At 33.9% G+C, this 18,341-nt stretch overlaps 3 protein-coding genes and 1 long non-coding RNA gene across 4 annotated transcripts in view; 2 read left to right on the forward strand and 2 right to left on the reverse strand.

Annotated features, from left to right (window-relative positions):
* Nucleotides 1-2,628: 2,628 nt before the first annotated feature.
* LOC105132708 (cytochrome P450 704C1-like) lies at nucleotides 2,629-5,370 on the forward strand. The gene is made up of 6 exons (XM_011036360.1): nucleotides 2,629-3,116; nucleotides 3,341-3,556; nucleotides 3,634-3,924; nucleotides 4,006-4,326; nucleotides 4,599-4,799; nucleotides 4,990-5,370. The coding sequence occupies exons 1-6, from the start codon at nucleotides 2,808-2,810 to the stop codon at nucleotides 5,176-5,178; spliced, it is 1,527 nt and encodes a 508-aa protein (XP_011034662.1). The 5' UTR covers nucleotides 2,629-2,807; the 3' UTR covers nucleotides 5,179-5,370.
* A 1,391-nt stretch (nucleotides 5,371-6,761) lies between these two features.
* On the reverse strand, nucleotides 6,762-9,553 carry LOC105132758 (coiled-coil protein). The gene is made up of 5 exons (XM_011036429.1): nucleotides 9,270-9,553; nucleotides 9,106-9,170; nucleotides 8,808-8,995; nucleotides 7,295-7,418; nucleotides 6,762-7,210 (listed from the first exon to the last, which is right to left on the reverse strand). The coding sequence occupies exons 1-5, from the start codon at nucleotides 9,424-9,426 to the stop codon at nucleotides 7,070-7,072; spliced, it is 675 nt and encodes a 224-aa protein (XP_011034731.1). The 5' UTR covers nucleotides 9,427-9,553; the 3' UTR covers nucleotides 6,762-7,069.
* LOC105132750 (uncharacterized) lies at nucleotides 7,779-8,375 on the forward strand. Its single transcript, XR_843633.1, has 2 exons — nucleotides 7,779-7,943; nucleotides 8,174-8,375. It is a non-coding gene; the product is annotated as an uncharacterized LOC105132750 (long non-coding RNA).
* A 1,245-nt stretch (nucleotides 9,554-10,798) lies between the features above and the next one.
* Nucleotides 10,799-18,341, reverse strand: part of LOC105132766 (WD-40 repeat family protein / beige-like protein) — a 26,379-nt gene continuing 18,836 nt past the window's right edge. The window contains exons 24-32 of the mRNA XM_011036440.1: nucleotides 17,489-17,638; nucleotides 15,731-15,815; nucleotides 15,524-15,644; nucleotides 15,270-15,366; nucleotides 15,073-15,186; nucleotides 14,019-14,388; nucleotides 12,184-12,977; nucleotides 11,716-11,838; nucleotides 10,799-11,331 (exon numbers count right to left, since the gene is read on the reverse strand). Coding sequence (XP_011034742.1) covers nucleotides 11,239-11,331; nucleotides 11,716-11,838; nucleotides 12,184-12,977; nucleotides 14,019-14,388; nucleotides 15,073-15,186; nucleotides 15,270-15,366; nucleotides 15,524-15,644; nucleotides 15,731-15,815; nucleotides 17,489-17,638 — 1,947 coding nt within the window. The 3' untranslated portion in view covers nucleotides 10,799-11,238. The remainder of the gene's footprint in view (nucleotides 11,332-11,715; nucleotides 11,839-12,183; nucleotides 12,978-14,018; nucleotides 14,389-15,072; nucleotides 15,187-15,269; nucleotides 15,367-15,523; nucleotides 15,645-15,730; nucleotides 15,816-17,488; nucleotides 17,639-18,341) is intronic.

Raw genomic sequence — 18,341 nt, forward strand, 5'->3', positions numbered from 1 at the left:
CTACAGCTTCATATATATATAGTTTCATCAACAACGACTCATTCAGTGCCAGCAACGAGTTTGAATCATTTACATTTCTTCTCTTATCCGTCAGTAAAGGAAAATAAGGGCTAATAATACAAAACCTCTGCCCCCCTCTGTCCATCAATAATTCAACCCTATGCTACCATATATGTGTAATATATTGTTACTTCAAAATCAATGGCCATCAATCACAATGACATCTTACCTTGCTCTTATATTTCTTGTTTCTTTCCTCCAATAAAGTGGCCAGAAGCATAATTGAGTAAGAAAAGCTCGCTGCTTATCGACAAGATTCCAGCTAGGCATTGCTGACTGCTTTAACATTTTCAGCGCACGAGTTTTGAACATGATAAAGCAAGTGAACATTCACCTGACCGGCACACCGATATTAAGATATTGCACACCATCTCCATCAGTGGAACCCCACAGCCTCATCGCCATCACCATCAACCCCTGATATTATCATCGTAAATCCTCTTCTTCCATCCTTAATCTCCATATCACAATCCTTAATTTACAGTCTTGCAAATCAAGATTACGCAGTTCATAGTTTGTGACCTTTTCCGACGTGTGGTGATTGCAATCGTTGCTGCTGTTATGGCTGACGATGAATGGATAAGGTGAGCAAGAGAAAATCAACGAGGAGAGAAGAAGTGGGATGGCGTAGAGTATGGGGTTTTCATGTCTAATTACTTTTCTATTTTCTTAAATACATCGAAAGGTAACCAGCTTTTCCCCGTAATCCAGACACGTGTCATGTCGTATCAGCACCCTCCTGTTAACAGCGTTGAAACGGCGTTAAACATCTCTGATTTTAAACCCTAACGCGAAATGGAGATCTCATTAGGGAGAAAATATCTTAATTTTTTTTACATGTAAGTGTGGTCATATTTTACCTTGTCTTTTTAAATATTACAACTTATATTAAACAGTTGACAGTAATTTAAATATTAAATCAGTAACATGCAAATTCAATCAACGGAAAAATTAAACTTATTATTATAATTGATTTAATATCCATATTAGCCGTATAACTTGTATACCTTCCTCCTCTCGCTATTATTTCTCTCAATATTTTTTTTTATTTAAGTTATAAGATATTTATAAAGATATGTAAATTGTATAAAACATTATATAGACCCGATTGAACCAATTCATATTATTGTATAATTTTTTAATATATCATCAAAGCCTCTCGAAGTCTTACAAACATGTATGTTTGGAAAACTTAACCTAGGAAGGGAGAGAGAGAATATTTAAAGAAGGTAATGTTACCCTTTGTATGTATAAGTCGCCATAAAAAGTGTTTGTGGGCATAGGCATAATCGTTAGTGTTATCGTGGATGTAGCTGTTTACGTAGCCATAGGCCTCATTCTTGCTTAGCTGTTGGCATGTCATTGGCGTAGCCTTGGATGTAGCTGGCACTGTCATCGTTATATTGTTAGCATAGTCACTATTGAGTTGGGGTTTCTTTAACCATAAAAAGAGTTTTTGAAAAACAAGAATGAACTGTTTTTTTATTCATTCCTCACATATAATACTAATTGATGGGACCGAAAAAAAATACTCATGAGAAAAGAGAAAGATTAGAGGTGTTTTCTATATACTGATAAAACTAATTAAAATATTAAAATAAAAAATATTTTAAAAAATAATCACTATTATATTATCTTTAAATCTAAACTTGTGTTGTAAAATTGATTTAGATATTTAGATATATGTTAAGCTCAAACATAGATAAATCAAAATTTTGATTCGGTTTCTCCTCTCTTTTTTTAAAATACACTATAATTGATTTAATACCTAAAAAATAATATCAAATCTCCAATTACCTATAACACAATTTAAATTAAGAAGCTTAGATTGCTGGAAAACCTATATCATACAAAAACCAATTCTAACACAATCTTCAAAACAACTTAATCTCTATCATTATTGATTCCCAAACTCAAGTCTCATCAAGCTAAAAAACCATAAAAAAATCGATATAAAAATAAAGAAGAGGCACCGAGGAATAGTGGGATCGAATAAGTAGTAGAATTAATAAATTATGGATGTGGTCTAATTCTAATTTCAACACATGGGTGTGATGGTCCAGAAGAAAAGGACGGGTGATATTTTATCTTCGTGTGATTAGCCAATGTGAAGGGGGAGAGAGAGAGAGAAAGAGGCAAAAGAAGACGAAAAGATTTAAAAAAAAAAAGTAGAAGAAAAAATTACGTGAAAGATATTTTTCAAAGTTTTTAAACCGGTCTGGTAGCTGGCCCTGTTTAAGGGTTAGTTCTGGATTTTAATTGGATTATTAGGTTTTGATTGGGTTGGTTGGATTAACTGGATAGGTTTTGATTGGGTTGGTTGGATTAACTAGATTAATTTCTACTTTAAAAAAATTCAAAATGATATCGTTTTAGTATAAAATAAAAATCAACAAGTTCAACCAGATTTTTAATTGGTTTGCCGGGTCAACTAGGTCAGCCAAGTTATAGCTTATCTTTTTTTTTCATCAACCTAGCTCGGTTCCAGTCCCAGGTCCGGGTCAACCTGCGGGCCAAGCCAGATGTCAAAACACTGATATTTTTATCAATTTTTAAATTTTGAAAATAATGAGATGAAGTAAGGCCATGCTCAAACAAAGAAGTCGTGATAGCTAACCGTTACTTAATTTCCTTACAACCTGCCCAACGTAAGACTTTGGCTATTTAATCATGCTACTTCTACTGGGACGAATCCATTAAATTATCAGCAATCATCTTCCTTGTTTCAGATACTGTTCAGCTCCAAGATGGCCTCCATTGATGTTCTTTCAAATCCACTCAAATTCTCAGCTTTAGTTCTAATCCTATCTATATTCATAGTCCAACTCTTCATTAGAAAATTGAACAAAAAGCAGAAGAAATACAAGTACCATCCAGTTGCAGGCACGGTGTTTACCCAACTTCTCCACTTCAACAGGGTGCATCATTACATGACTAATCTTGCTGGGAAATATAAGACTTACAGGCTGCGCGCCCCTTTCAGAAGTGAGATTTACACTGTTGACCCAGTAAATGTTGAGTACATACTCAAAACCAACTTTGAAAATTATGGCAAGGTAATTTATTTCTTCTTACTGTGATCTATATATTTCGTCAATATCAGTACCAAATGTTTGGTCCTTGTTCTTACGATGTGAATTGTGTAAAATTATCTTGATGAGTTCAATTGGTAGGGTGATGAGAATCTGAGTGGGGATGGTTTTGACTGTTCACTTTTCCATCAGGATTAGATTCCAATGGCTAAAAGGGTAAAGATTTAGCTTCCTCAATCTTTGTGCAGGGGGACCATAATTACGACAATTTAAGTGGGTTACTAGGTGATGGGATTTTCACTGTTGACGGTGACAAATGGCGCCAGCAAAGAAAGGTTTCGAGCTATGAGTTCTCCACAAAGGTTTTGAGGGACTTCAGCAGTGTGGTCTTCAGGAAGAATGTGGCAAAACTTGCTAATATAGTGTCTGAAGCTGCAAAAGCTAACCAGTCAATGGACATACAGGTTAGTCTTTGATCCAATGTCACATCATGAATTGATTTTCAAATTACGTGTCCTTCTAAGCTTAACTGGCTGTGCAGGATCTGTTTATGAAATCAACCTTAGATTCGATATTCAAAGTTGCATTTGGGGTTGAGCTAGACAGCATGTGTGGATCAAATGAAGAAGGTCTCAAATTTACCAGTGCTTTTGATGATGCAAGTGCATTGACCCTTTGGCGATATGTTGATGTGTTCTGGAAAATCAAGAGGTTTTTGAATATTGGATCGGAAGCTGCATTGAAGAAAAACGTCAAAGTGGTTAATGATTTTGTGTATAAACTAATCAATAAAAAAATTGAGCTAATGCGTAACTCAGAAGAAGTTTCTTCTGTGAGTATCTCTCCTTGAAACTATTATTTCTGATAGGTTGCAGAGGCATGAATTTTATTTGATCTTACATGGAAAATGCAGTTAAAGAAAGACGACATTTTATCAAGGTTCCTGCAAGTGACCGAGAATGATCCAACATACATACGGGACATAATTCTCAATTTTGTGATTGCTGGAAAAGACACAACAGCAACTGCTCTATCATGGTTCATCTACATGTTGTGCAAGCATCCAGCTGTGCAGGATAAGATTGCACAAGAAGTAAGAGAAGCAACTAAAGTGAAAGAGATTACAGACTTTGCAGAATTTTCAGCCAGTGTTAATGAAGAAGCTCTAGAAAAGATGAATTATCTCCATGCAGCAATTTCTGAAACTCTTAGACTGTATCCATCTGTGCCTGTGGTAAGAAGAAATTATATGCACCTGCAATTCCTGGCCGCACCACATAAAACAAAAAGTTATAGTAGGAAAACTGATTGACTGTTCGAATATGTTCAGATAAATTCATGACTATTCACGAATTCTTCACGGCTGAAACTATGATTCTTGAGCAACAAACACCTTAATTCTCACAGTATGCTTATGTTTGAACATGCTCTTATAGAGTTAATAATGCTTCCTGAATAATTTTATAATTTTATTGTTTCTGTATCTTAAAATTCTTTGCTCTGCAGGATGGGAAGATTTGCTTTTCTGATGACATTCTACCAGATGGCTTTAATGTGAGTAAGGGAGATATGGTGGCTTACCAACCTTATGCAATGGGCAGGATGAAGTTCATATGGGGCGATGATGCTGAGGAATACAAACCTGAAAGATGGCTCAAGGATGGCGTGTTTCAGCAAGAAAGCCCTTTCAAGTTTACAGCTTTCCAGGTTAGTTGAAATAAAGACTGGTATAATTCACTTGATTAGCATTTAAATAAGTTTTCTTCTTCCTTCGATGTGCAAACTATCAAGATCGAGTCATCATTAAGATCTACTTTCTGTGCTAGCTCAGCTTAAGTTTATGAACTCCCACTCCCTTGACCAAATGACTAAAATCAGGCTTTCTGCTGGTTAACAGGCAGGGCCACGGATATGTCATGGGAATGAATTTGCTTATAGGCAGATGAAGATCTTTGCGGCTGTCTTGGTGGCCATTTTCACTTTTAAACTCGCTGATGAAAAGAAACCAGTCAATTACAGGACGATGATTAATCTTCATGTTGATGGAGGCCTCCATGTTTTTGCCCTCCACAGAAACAGCACTTAGCTTTGTAGACTAATCTTCATACTGATGGATGTCTCCGTGTTTTTGCCCGCAACTGAAACAGTACTGGGCTCTATGTATCTGTAATGATATTGCATCTATAACATGGGCGCAAGGCCCATGGATGGTAATCGCAATCAATGGTATGGGTTTTTATTATATTTACAACTTATTCTTTAATATTAATATCCTATCTATCATCTTTTAGGTTCTAGATATCTATACATGTATATTCATACTGTTTATTATATATAAATTAAAATTAAATAATAAAATTATAAATGTTCCGCTTGCATCTCTGGGTGTGTGTGTTATATAATGTATGCAGTACAAATGTATATTGCTCGAATTAGGGTTACGTTGAATTTAATAACATTTATACATTATTTATTACTTATTTAACAAGAAATATATATATATATATATATATATAAAATCCACTCGTCTAGATGAATTTAGATTGGTATTCGAGTTAAATTATCATCCCAAAACCCAACCCCAAACATCAAAGAAAAAGAGAGTTGAATAGTGTTTTCCCGGCAAAGCAAAGACTTGCAAAATCAGAGGATTTCAAGAAACTAGTATTGAAGATCCCTCGGTTTGATTTAAAGGTGGATTTGGATTGAAATTATACATATACTAAAATAAAACGTTGTTTTCGTGTAGAAATGAAAAAAAATGTAGAGTTTGCCAATTTGTTTTTACTATAATGGTTGTAAAATTGTAATTTTTTATAGAAAACAAGTTGTTTTTATATATTTTTCTCTTTACTCTTTTTTTTTTATCATTTTACACTTAGCATGTTTATCACCATTTTTCTTTATTTTTTTGTATTTTTTTTAGTTTTTTCTATTTTTTTATTTTTTAGGTTTTAAATATTTATCACTTTACACTTGACCTATTTATATTATTCTTTTTGTTCTTATTTTTATTCTTTTTTAAATTGTTTTCAAGTCTTTTTCTTTATATTTATTTTTCAAAATATTATATAAAGATTAAGAAAATAATATTTCATAATAGAATAGTAATTGCAATATTATTTTATTCTTTTACTACGTAAAAAATTAATTTAAAATCTTACATATTTTTATTAACACATATAATATTTATTATATTATATATATTTTTTAATAATCTTTATTTTATTTTATTACATATAAACATCAACTTTTTAAAGTCAAGGTTATATCTATTACTTGATGTTAAAAAAATATATTAATAACATCTAAATTAATGTTAATAAAACCTAAAAATTAATTTGTGTTAAAAAAATTATTCAAAATACAACAAAACAAGTTTAATAAATATATTGACACTTTATTTTTTATATTTATAAGCACAAATAATTCTTAATGTATTTAATTAAATACATGTATTAACTTTTTAATTTATAATTAAAATTTTTAAATAAAAAACACATTTCAAATACTTGCATATTTTCAAATAACTAGTCTTATGAGCCACAACAATTCCAGCGTTTATTGACCTCCATAAGATGATAAGCCTTGCTCATCTCTCGATAGATGAAAGCTGCGAAGCTGCATGATCTACAAACAGAAATTATTCGTTTATAGCATCGAAGCCTCAACTCCGAATCACTTTGCTCAGCAAAGACATTGTAGTATATTAATCAATTAATCGAAAAGGCAGGCCAAAAAAGTTTGCAGTCGCGAAATTTGAAATGAATAAAAGGCTTTGCCAGTCACAAATTAATGATGATTATCGTCTATTATGCCCAGCAGGGATGAAAAAAGGGCCGAACCTTTTTTCTTAACTCAAAGGAGAAGACCAAATTGAATCACAGAGAGCCGTCCATGATCAAACTCTTATACATTAGATAATATACAAGCAAGAAAAGACAATAAAAACAAGATGGATATGCATCATGCTCGTATCATTGCAATGACGTTGTTGTAGTCACAGGAGGTGGAAGATGAAGCCCTGGTCTGGAAGTCCACCCTCTGCGACCCCTGTAGGCCTCAATAGCTTGTAAACGAAGCCTTTCCCGAGATGCTTCATGGACATTCTTAAGTAACTGCAGATTTCACAGAACTTCTTGTTTGAACAACAGAACATCTACTAATTCATATATAAATTTGAAGAAACAACGAAGCTATACCTTAGAAGGGGCAGTAAGCTTTGGGGGAGCTTGGACCACATCTCCAAATTGTATCTGCTCACGTCCAGGAAAGTCCTGCCTCTCCTCGGATTTCTTGTTTTTCTTCTTCTTTGCTTCCAAATACCTACATGTATTAAAAATGTGATCACGTAGATGGTCAACAACCATATGCTTGAACAAGCATGTGAGTGGGTATTAGATACTAAAATTTGAATTCACATTCAGGCAAATTAGAAATTAAAACTGAACAGAACAAGTACACTAAGTCCACTACATGAACATTTGTACCATCTTGTTCAAACTAGAGAAAAAACCTCCAGGGGCCATAACAGAGGTGGTATACTCCACTAAATCCTTCGCAAGTCTAATGCATTAACCTGTAGCCTTATGATTCTTCCCAAAGCTATTGTAAGCACCACATGCCCCCCAACAAAATTCCTACCGATGATCCAAAATTTTTGGATACTGTGTCAACAACCTGACCACAATATTTCAAGTACGAATATTGCACTTGAAATAAACAGTTCACATCTCACAAAATAAAATGCAGACAGGAATAGCTGTCATTAAGTAGCTTTCATTGCAAAATTAGGTTAGTCACAGGCACTACCAGTGTTGTCAATGGCAAAAGGCACTAAAAGACGCCAAGGTGTTAGGTGCACACCTAGGCTCTTGCTGAATGAACCAAGGCGATATGCTATAAATTAAAAAAAAAATGTATAATATTATATTATAATATATAAATCTAAAATATATATCTTTGCAATTAAGATTAGATCATTAGAAAATATAAACTAGTCATATAAAGTTATATTTTTCACCCTTAAAATAAGATAATTTAAAGTAGTAACAGTTTTGTCAAAGGCAAAAGGCGCCAAGCCTGTAAAATGCACGAGGCACTAGGTACTCGCCTAGGCAGCACTTCATTAAAATTCATCGCCTAAGGCTAATAGAGGTGTTGTGGCCTTGTTTGTAGCGCTTAAGCAAGCACCTACACGCCTTGTCACGGGGCACTACCATTACTCATTGTCATCTATTACAAAAATCACATTAGTTTCCCAAGTAAAAGGTTTTCCCCATATAAATAAGATAACAAGATGAGACCTATGGCACATACTTGCTCATACTTTAAACATCCCAAAGAGATAGTCCAAGGGCCACCCATCATGAGTTAGATACATAACTAGCTAACTCAGCAAAGACTTATTCCCAAACACAATTGTGAATAGTTACATGGATGATTTCCCTCTACTCTATTTTGTTTTAACCAACTTTCTAACATACTTTCACCGTGGTAATGTTATCCAATTCTAAAGCAATTTTAGAAAAATCAGGGGGTGTATGGACTTTCACGAGGAGTTCATCGCGAACAATTTTCACTCAATCTAATTTAATGTTAGACTTTACTTGGCTAATAACACAGAAAATTATGTTGCAAGAAATCAAGTATCACTTCCAAGCTGTCAAGAATTCACGAGGACTAAAAGCAGAGGGATGGCTTCAAAATGCTTACTTTTTCTTGCGCTCGCGGCGTTTCTCAACAGTTTTTGATTTATGCAATCCCATTTCAAACCTAAGATCATTAACTTGCCTTTTCTTTTTCTTCTTCTTCCTCTTTTCATCTCCACTACCCTCCACAATTTCTTCGACACCTTCATCTTTCACCATTGTAGCTTTATTCCCTTCCTCATGAGCTCGTTTCTATATATATATAAAAAAAATTAATGCATAACCAGAAACAAAAGAGAGAGAGAGACAGAGACAGAGAGAGGCATTTATCAGTTTCTTAAGAGCCCAAAAGAAGCACTTACTTTCTTAGCATCACCAACTTGTTGTTTCGTATTCTCTTGACCGGACATTGAATTTTTAGCATGCTCTAAAAAAAACAAAAAAAACGCGTAAGTAAAAAGAAAAAAAAGGGGTGGAAGAGAGAGATATTGGGAGGTGGAGGAGGGTGTAGAGAGAGAGGGGGTACCGTCGTGAAGCTGAGAGGTTAAAGAGATGAGTTTGCGGAGTTTGGAAGGGAGAGCGTCCACTTGGGAGGATTTAGGTGGGGGAGGTAGTAAAGAATGGGATCCTCCATGCGCCGCTCTGTAGTTTTTCTCTCTTCTTCTTCTTCCTTTACCTCCCATCTCTCTCTTTCTTTTTTCTTTTTAGTTGCTATCCCTAACCCTAATCAACTCGACTGCTGTTAGTTGGCTGCTTTTCTTTCAGGTTTTTTTCTCTTGCTTTCGACCTTTTTTTTTCCTTCTTTTTTATTAACTGTAACCAGGGCGCCACAAACTTGCCTGGTAGTTGTAGTTTTTTTAAAAAATTATATTTTTTATTTAAAAATTATTAAAATAATATTTTTTTATTTTTAAAAATTATTTTTGATATTAAGAATTAAAATAATTTAAAATAAAAAATAAATTTTTTTGAAATATTTGTAAAAATAAAACCAAGTAATTCTTAAGAGCGTGTTTGGGAGTGTGGTTGTTGTTGCTTTTTAAAATGTTTTTTATTTAAAAAAGTATGTTAATAATATTTTTTTATTTTTTAAAAATTATTTTTAAAATTAGCACATCAAAATAATTTGAAAATATCAAAAACATATTAGTTTAAAATAAAAAAAAAATTCAATTTTTTTTAAAAATACTTTTCAAACATAATCCCAAACACCCTCTAAATGTCAAGTGAATACCATTGCGTGGCGATCAACTTTCAATTCTTTTATTACCATAACTATTTATCATAGATGTTAAAATTGATCTGGTTAATCTTGTATAAGTCTGGCGATCAACTTTCAATTCTTTTATTACCATAACTATTTATCATAGATGTTAAAATTGATCTGGTTAATCTTGTATAAGTCTGATCATGGATTAATCCGATTAATACAAATTAATTTAATTTTCTTTTATTTTATAAAAAAATAAAAATTTTGACTATATTTTTTTATGCTAACCGAGTCATTCGTCAACCTAAATTTTTAATTGGACTATACCACATCAATTCTCATTCTATTTTTATTAAAACTAAACCCAAATCACCATATCATAAATCAACTTGCAATCAGATAAGTTTTAAAATAATGGTATTATTATTATGGATGCTTCAAAAATAAAAACATAAAAACTCTTCTATCCGATGCACAGGATTCTTAGTTCTGCTCCTCTTCCGCTACACAAAAAAAGAAATGATGTCCGTACCGTATCTACGCATGGGATTCAAATTAAGTACAGATTCCATGATTTTGGAACCATATGACAGCCATTAAAAAAAATAAAATTGAACAGCATATAGAGAATCCTCAACAAGCAATAAAGATAGCACCCTGGGGTATCTCCTCAGATTTTCTCCACCAAGCTTGAATCAATAGTATTCAGCAAGCAGGAAAGCTCCTTCTTATTAAAGAGAAACGAAAAGGAAAAGAATAGGCTGGCCAACGATTAAGCATTCAAGCTCTCACTACTCACAAACGCATTTACAATGTTATGCAAAATATTTTTTGAAAGATAACAATGAGATCAATGCCATTAGCTTGTTCTTTCTTAACCAGAATCTTCAGCTATCTATATTCAATTTTGACAGTAATTTGAGCTTATACATGTGTACAGAAGATGCGAGATGGAATGCAGTTATGTTTCATTTACAAAATCATAAGGAAAAAAGTGATGGCCGAAAAAGAACTACTCAAGCCTCGGGGACTCAACTCATCGAAGACAACAAACTACACCTCAACAATGAATCAAAAATTGCAGTAACTACAGTGGGACTCGACTCATGGACATGAAGAGCTGTTCCACTGCTAAAATACATGTGTTTCATCCACAGGACAGCCGCAAACCGTAAATTTAGCAATCGACTAGGTATCTGATCCGGGGCAGTAAACATACCCTTGTATACATTAGTGGCATCCTTAGCAGTATTGCGTATCTTCTGTATTCAACTAAAGAAGTATTTCAATGGCCTAAACGCTGCGATTTTATAAGTGGGCTCAACCCGTCACCTTCCCAACCAAGCTTGAGCATCTGATCGACCACTTTCAAGCTCAACTGCAAGCACCGATCAAGGGAGTCACCATAAGGTTTCACTAAGAACAAGCATTTCAATCACAATAAGGACACGGTCAATTAGATCACTAACAACTGAAATAGATTACAAAAAGTTGAACCATTTTCCCACCAAAGCATTGTTTTCAAATAGACATAAGAAAGCAGAGTGAACTGAAGGATACAAATTTGTGACAACACTGCAATTACTTCAAAATACATAGGGCCAAGTGCACTGGCATTTCATATGTTGCCATGGGACGGTTTAGCAAGTTGAACACATGATGATTAAATAGAAGACTTTTGGGGACAAAGGTCCCTTAAATGTTCTAACTAGACCAGGAGCACATTGTCAGAGAAGTAAGAATATGAACAAATTGAACTTACAGCTGGATCAGTGAAGATTATCAACTGTTTATCTGCAGTTGATACCACGAGATTTGTGCTATCATTGTTTAAAGCCAGAGCAGTAATATCCTGGCATTCTCCAAGTTTCAAAACATGAAATACCTGGACACAAATTGGCATGCTAGTTAGTAAAACTCAATTAACTGTGAGATCTACCAGGTATATCATGAGCAAAAACTTAATAGCAAAGGACACTTTAGAGCCAAGTGAAGCGGGGCACTACATTAATGTCCATGCATTCATGAATGCCCAAGACATATAAACAACAGGTCTGTCAATTGAAACAGGAAGGAAAGCATCCTTTATTTCTTAAGAATCTTAACATGTAAGCATTATTAGGTCGGGTCACAGAGGAACAAACATCTAAAGGTACAAGATTTGCAGCACTTGACAAACTAGGATAGGTCGTGCATATAAATAATTTAAAATTTTCTCGAGTTCTTATACCTTCAATGTATAAAGATCCAGGAAACAAATTGAAGGGGAAGGAACATCTAATCTGCTATGTTCACCAGTGTCCTCTGATTCCAGATTAAAATCTGCAGCCCCTGGCTTCTTCAAGCTTATTTTTTTGTTGTCATTAGAGGTTTCATCGTTTTCCTGATATGAGTTCATGCCAATCAAAGCACTCTTCCCATCCACAGAAATTTCAATGCAACTAACACAGCCAGATAAAGGAAGTTGTGCTCTAGCAATTGGTTTCCCGTTTAGAGTATAGGTGTTCAGAGAATTTTGACATTTGTTCCAGGTCATCACAACCCCCTCGGATGAAAGACAAACAGAGTGGGCCTCCACACCAACCAGCCTTCTGATCAAACGGCCCCTTCTTATAGAATGCAACAGAACATCTGATGATTGGGAGCAAGAAACAACAATCCCAAGATCTGAATTGACACAACAACACAGTATTTCTCTGTGGTGACCACGTAGAACATGTATGGGACCCTCAATGCGACACCTCTTGCTTTTTTCTGCCAGGTTAGTTGCTGTAGCGCGACTGGCTGCAGGTGGTGTGCCTGTGTCTGTGACCGTGGAAGGCTCTGACATGCTGCTTGAGCTTGAAGTGAATGCCCTGTGTATCTTCCAGAGTAAGACAGTAGTGTCCCGTGATCCTGTGACGAGATAGTTGCTATCTGGTGAAAGAGCAAGGCAAGTAACTGGAGCACAATGCGCAACTGCAGTTTCTAGGGTTTTTGCACCATCTGCTGATAATAGCTTGATACTGTTATCTGCATGCCCACCTAATACAGTCACAGATGATTGGATATATTAGTTTATCAGGAAAATACAAAGCAAATTCCATATGATAGCGAGAAATTTTTTAGTTAGCTAGGCACACAACTAGAAATCAATCAAAATAAGAATTTATACAACAGACAAAAAATAATACAACTTCTGTATAGATGTTTGACTACAAGCACGGATCAAAGGGTGGAAATTTTCCTTATTTCTTATAAAGTATCAAGATGTCAAGCAGTTTTCAAAGTAAAAGGAGAGTGAATAGAAATAAAAATGAAAATCAAAGTGATTAAAGAGTGCAATGATGATCTTTCACATAGAATATTTTCCTTTACCTTCTTAGAAAGAGAAAAATGAAAATGCTTGCTTTCATTCGATTGAAAATCTTGCATAAATATTTCCAAGTGTGCACCAGTTTTTGATACTTTCATATGATTTTTGCAACAATTTCATTCAGGTTCAAGCTCTAGAATTTTCTATATTCCCTGCCTATTTAAACCCTTGAGGTTTACCCTGTCACACCCTGATAATCCAATATACAATCACAAGGTTGGAGAGAAAAATAACCTTGTAAACACAGTTTTTGTTTTATTTCCATTTCTTTTTGCATGAGAAGGATTTCTGTTTAAAATAATTATGTTATAAGTGAAAGAGATACAATAAAAAAAAATTGAAGCCCTGATGACCTATATGATGTCTTGAGAACAAAGATTTCAGTTTCCCCGGGCATTGAACATTACATCCCAGGCATAAATAAATAAATAATGGCATTGCAACCAATATCATTGTAATGGCAAATTATAAATGACTCGCGTCGTTCTAATGCAAGTATTCAATATGATACTGAGTAGCTCGCACTGCTAACAAATGACAACTTTTTTTCAAATTTGAAGTGGTAGCCAAGACAAGTGAAACTTTCAAGGAAAAAATCTCAGATTTATATCCTTAAAAGATTTTTCACAGCTTTAGGAAAGAAATGCAAGCATCTTATTCCAGAATAGAGAACGTGTACGCACACAGCATGTGGATCAAATGATGCTTACCAGTAATGATTTCTTTGTCATGAGTGATGGAAACCACTGCTTTGCCTTTAATTCCAGATGAAGCAAATGCTAGTGCTTGGGGGAAATGCCAATCATCCCCAACAGATGTCGATTGCCCTTTAAAAATTCGCATGAATGTTCCACCAGCAGAGCTTGTTAAGGCCTTTCCATGTTGAAAGAGAAAAGGTGCACCATGGCCATCTGGTGTGTTGGGTTGCCACTTGTGCTGGGCAATGTGCGCTGCTGGTGCATTTATATCAACAATTATAACAGCATCTGAAGATGCATGAATGGAAGCTGCAGGTAGATTGCAGCGTTCTGGGGCCAGAACAGTATATGGCCTGACTTCTTTTGGGTTCCTGAAAATAGTCTGACATAAAAAAAAATATTGAATCAAAATAATGTGCTAAAAATTAATACTACGGATTTTTATGATGGAATATCCTAACATGCAACCTCACTGATTCAAAAAATATTTGCATAAGATTTTTATTACTATCAAAAGGATCATCAACTGTTATCACATTGGCCAAATTGCATCTAGTGGATCAGCTATCTAAATGTCTGACATTTCTCCAGCCTCTAATCAGAGTGAAACTACCATAGCACTAATCCCGGGACAACCAATGACATGTTCCTCCTCCAGCTTACTCGATCATCACGTCACCAATTACCATGACCTTCCATTAAGAAGCAAGCACCAGCCCCAAAACAACATAGATGGTTTGTACACAAGGCTAACTCCTCAAGAATTAGCTATTTTACAGAACTTGTTACCCAGCATATCCAATTGCTTGTTCTTAGCCAATTTGTATCATCTAGATAATCATGAAATCTTAGCATGGATTCTATTGGTGTGGATTGATAGCAGGTCTCTGCAGTAGTGTCTTAATCCAACAGAACAAACTAAATCACAGTAAACATGCATGGCAAAAGGCTAAGTTGAAGATGAACTGAAACAAGCACTTGGACTTATAGATGCTTATAAGAGAATCACAGGCTTCTACAACTGTATCAGCACTTTTAAAACTTAAATTTTCAGCCAAATTCAGACCTGTAAGTGAAGAACATCTGATAAGGGCATTCGTTTCATGTGAGGAACAGTCAAAAGTTGGGATGGAGTCTGTCCAAAGTAAGCAATCTGGTCTTGTGTGGCACGTTGTTGTACCTTTTGTGAATAAACAAACAAATAAGAAATAAGAAACAAAACATCGGCTTAAGAAACAATAGAGGATGGCAGAATTCACTTACTGGGTCAATGATCTTGTCAATATCAACTGCCCCTTCATAGGTGATGTAAAAGAAAACATTGTTAGCTGCTATAGCTTCTTTACCACGTTGCTTATAGCTGCATGATCCAATTCATTAAACAGGTGAAATGAAAAGGCCAGAGTTAATTTGAATATAAATTAAATTTGTCCAGAGTTAGATGTTCAGATTGCAAATAATGAAACCCAAGGGCAAGAATGAGAGACGTTACTCGAACAATTTTGCTCAAATCTTACCCAAATACAAGATCAATCCATTCATGCAAATGTGCAGACGCGTGCTCACTCTCAAGAGCCATCTGATGCTTATGGATAAAATCAGTAGTATTTTCAGCCCAGGGAGGAAGTTTGACAGAATCTGGAAGAGCGTATTTAATCAGTAAATATTTCAACTCTGTAACTTCAAACTATGTTTCACTTCCTTCACTAAAATATGAAACATACCGAGCTTTCCACCCAACTGTGTTGTACCAAAGTCAATTGAATTTTCATTGGTTAAGATCTCAGGAAGATAAAAGAGCTCAGGAACCTAAGCCAGACAAGAAACCACCACCCCCAAAATATTAAAAAAAAAAATTAGTTTATTAATAGCCAGTATTCAAAGGAAGATACAAGGAGCAACTTGTTATCATAGAAAAGAAAATTGTAGAAAGTGTGCATACAAGAAAAGCACGGAGAAATGATTATTATTAACATGAGACAGTATCACGCCAAGCATTAAGATAAAGAGGTGCCTTTTATGCTAACTAGCCAGTTTAGCATGGTGCATTATTCAAGTTGTTAAAAAGTTGCGTACCATTACTTTGCAAGAAAAATATATATAGATGAAGTTTATCAAACTAAATTATGTGAATAAATTATAAATTCATAACTATATATAAAAGCATGAACTTTATCAAAACATTTGATTTGACAAAAATACACTCAATGTTTTATATATTTTGATAACTAATTTAGTCATTGTATCACTTATAAGAAAGAAGAAATTAAAAAAAAAATATTAGCCATTGTATCACTTAAAAATACACTCAATGTTTAATTATTAATTTTCAATTTTTAGATTTCTTTCTTTCTTTCTTTCTTTTTCATTTCTAGCCCTTAATTAGTAAAAATAAATAAATAAATAAATATCACTACCCTTTATAGATACTATTATGTATTCATAAAAAATAAATAAATAAAAGGAGCTAGCCTTTTTAAGATACTATTATGAATTCACAATATATATATATATATATATATATATATAAAATAAAGTAGGCAACTTTTACTCTTTTTTTATGACTCTTAGCAATTATTGCAAGGGTGCCTGGAATGTATTTAATTTGTTTCCTAAAATATCATTATCAAATTCAAATTTGAGAATCAACTAGAATATTTTATACAACTTTTATGACAGGCATACAAAACAAGTGCCGGGATTACCAGTAAAATATAAAAAATAAATAAATCCTCTCACAAGTAGGAGTCTTATTTGTAACTACCATAATCCTTACCATTAAAGAAAATAAAAAACAAGAGGACCATTTTCTCTTTTACTCAAAGGTTTTCGAAATGTGATGGATTTTTTTATGTTCAATTATATTTTTTTTTCCTTTTTTATTGGAAAGCAATTTAGTAGAATCAATTGTTTCACAGATTTCATGGCTTGGGTTAAGATTGTAATTTACAAATATGTTCTCTATTAAAAATGATAGAGAAAATTTATAAAATTATTATTACTATTACTATTATTATACTGACAATGTTTTCCTTAACTATTTTGTTTGAACAGTTCTTATTGAATAAAAAATAAAAGATAATATTATATAATCATCATCAGTTTTGAAAAAAAACCTTTGACTTGTTAGAAGTAAAAGGTAAAAAAAGGGCAAGAAAGAAGACAAACTCGTGGGGAAGTAGGGTAACATTTTTTATCAAGAAAGGTAACTTAAACCTGTTAAAAAAGGTAAAATAATATGAAAGAAGATTGATTATAGTATGGAATATAAGGTATGTTTTTATTGTCATGAAAGGTAAAATTAACGGTTAAAAATAAGGTGATATAATACGAAAGTAAGGTGAGTTAAATGTAGTCATTAAATAATTTTAAATGCAGTCATTAAATAATATGATAAAGGCAATTTACTCTAATCAAATGTTTCCACAAAGATAATGCTTTTATGGATAGTTATAAATCTTCAAACAAAATAGATGACATACCAATTCCTTCACATCACTCATGTCTTCAGTAACTCCTTTCCAGGTCGCAGCAATATCTGAAAACATCCGATCTGCATGATCAAATTTTCCACCTTGAAGTTCAATTGAAAGCGTTGTAAACGGTTCAACTCTAGCAAGATAATACAAAACCTGTCACAGAACAACCATAAATCATATAAACTGCAACAACTGCATATCAAGCATTCAAACGGTACAAACCACTCATTCTCTCACTTATTTCTACTTTTTTCACGGCAGGACAATTGCCTTACTGTTCCAGATAGCATTAAACAACATGCCCAAATGGCATTATATTTGTTGATATGACCAGAAGAAGACAAAAAATGCAATGCATCAAGGGGAAAAAGCTCAAATACAAACAAAAGAGAGACAATATTCAAAAATCAGAGATGGGGAAGGGGGAAGGGCACAAGGCAATCAGGTGCAACTGATCATGTAGTAGTGCCTCCAGCTGGATGAATTTGGTGCACAAACCTAAATCTACTTAACAATATAATGCCACAATTGAGTTAAATCCAAACTCCAAGATCCTAAAGAAGGTTCCTCAATTCAAATAAAAGCCCAAACATCTCAACTCCACACTACATAATACGTAGAAAATAATATTTATATTTTAAAATGAAATATTATTCATAGAAACATACATGGCTCCTGGTATTTTCAAAACCTAACATTCATCCAAAATCTATATCTTGCATCCAGATTCAATTTTGAATAAGGTCTGATATTTAGCATCTTTATTTTGATCAATTTGGGTAGGATTCAGGTATTCATTTTCAAGATGATTGTGTTGTAAATTGTTAAGCATCAAGTGCCCCCCCCCCCTCTCCAA

Source organism: Populus euphratica, unplaced genomic scaffold (assembly GCF_000495115.2).
Source record: "Populus euphratica unplaced genomic scaffold, PopEup_1.0 scaffold2.1, whole genome shotgun sequence".
In the NCBI taxonomy this organism is placed as follows: Eukaryota; Viridiplantae; Streptophyta; class Magnoliopsida; order Malpighiales; family Salicaceae; genus Populus; species Populus euphratica.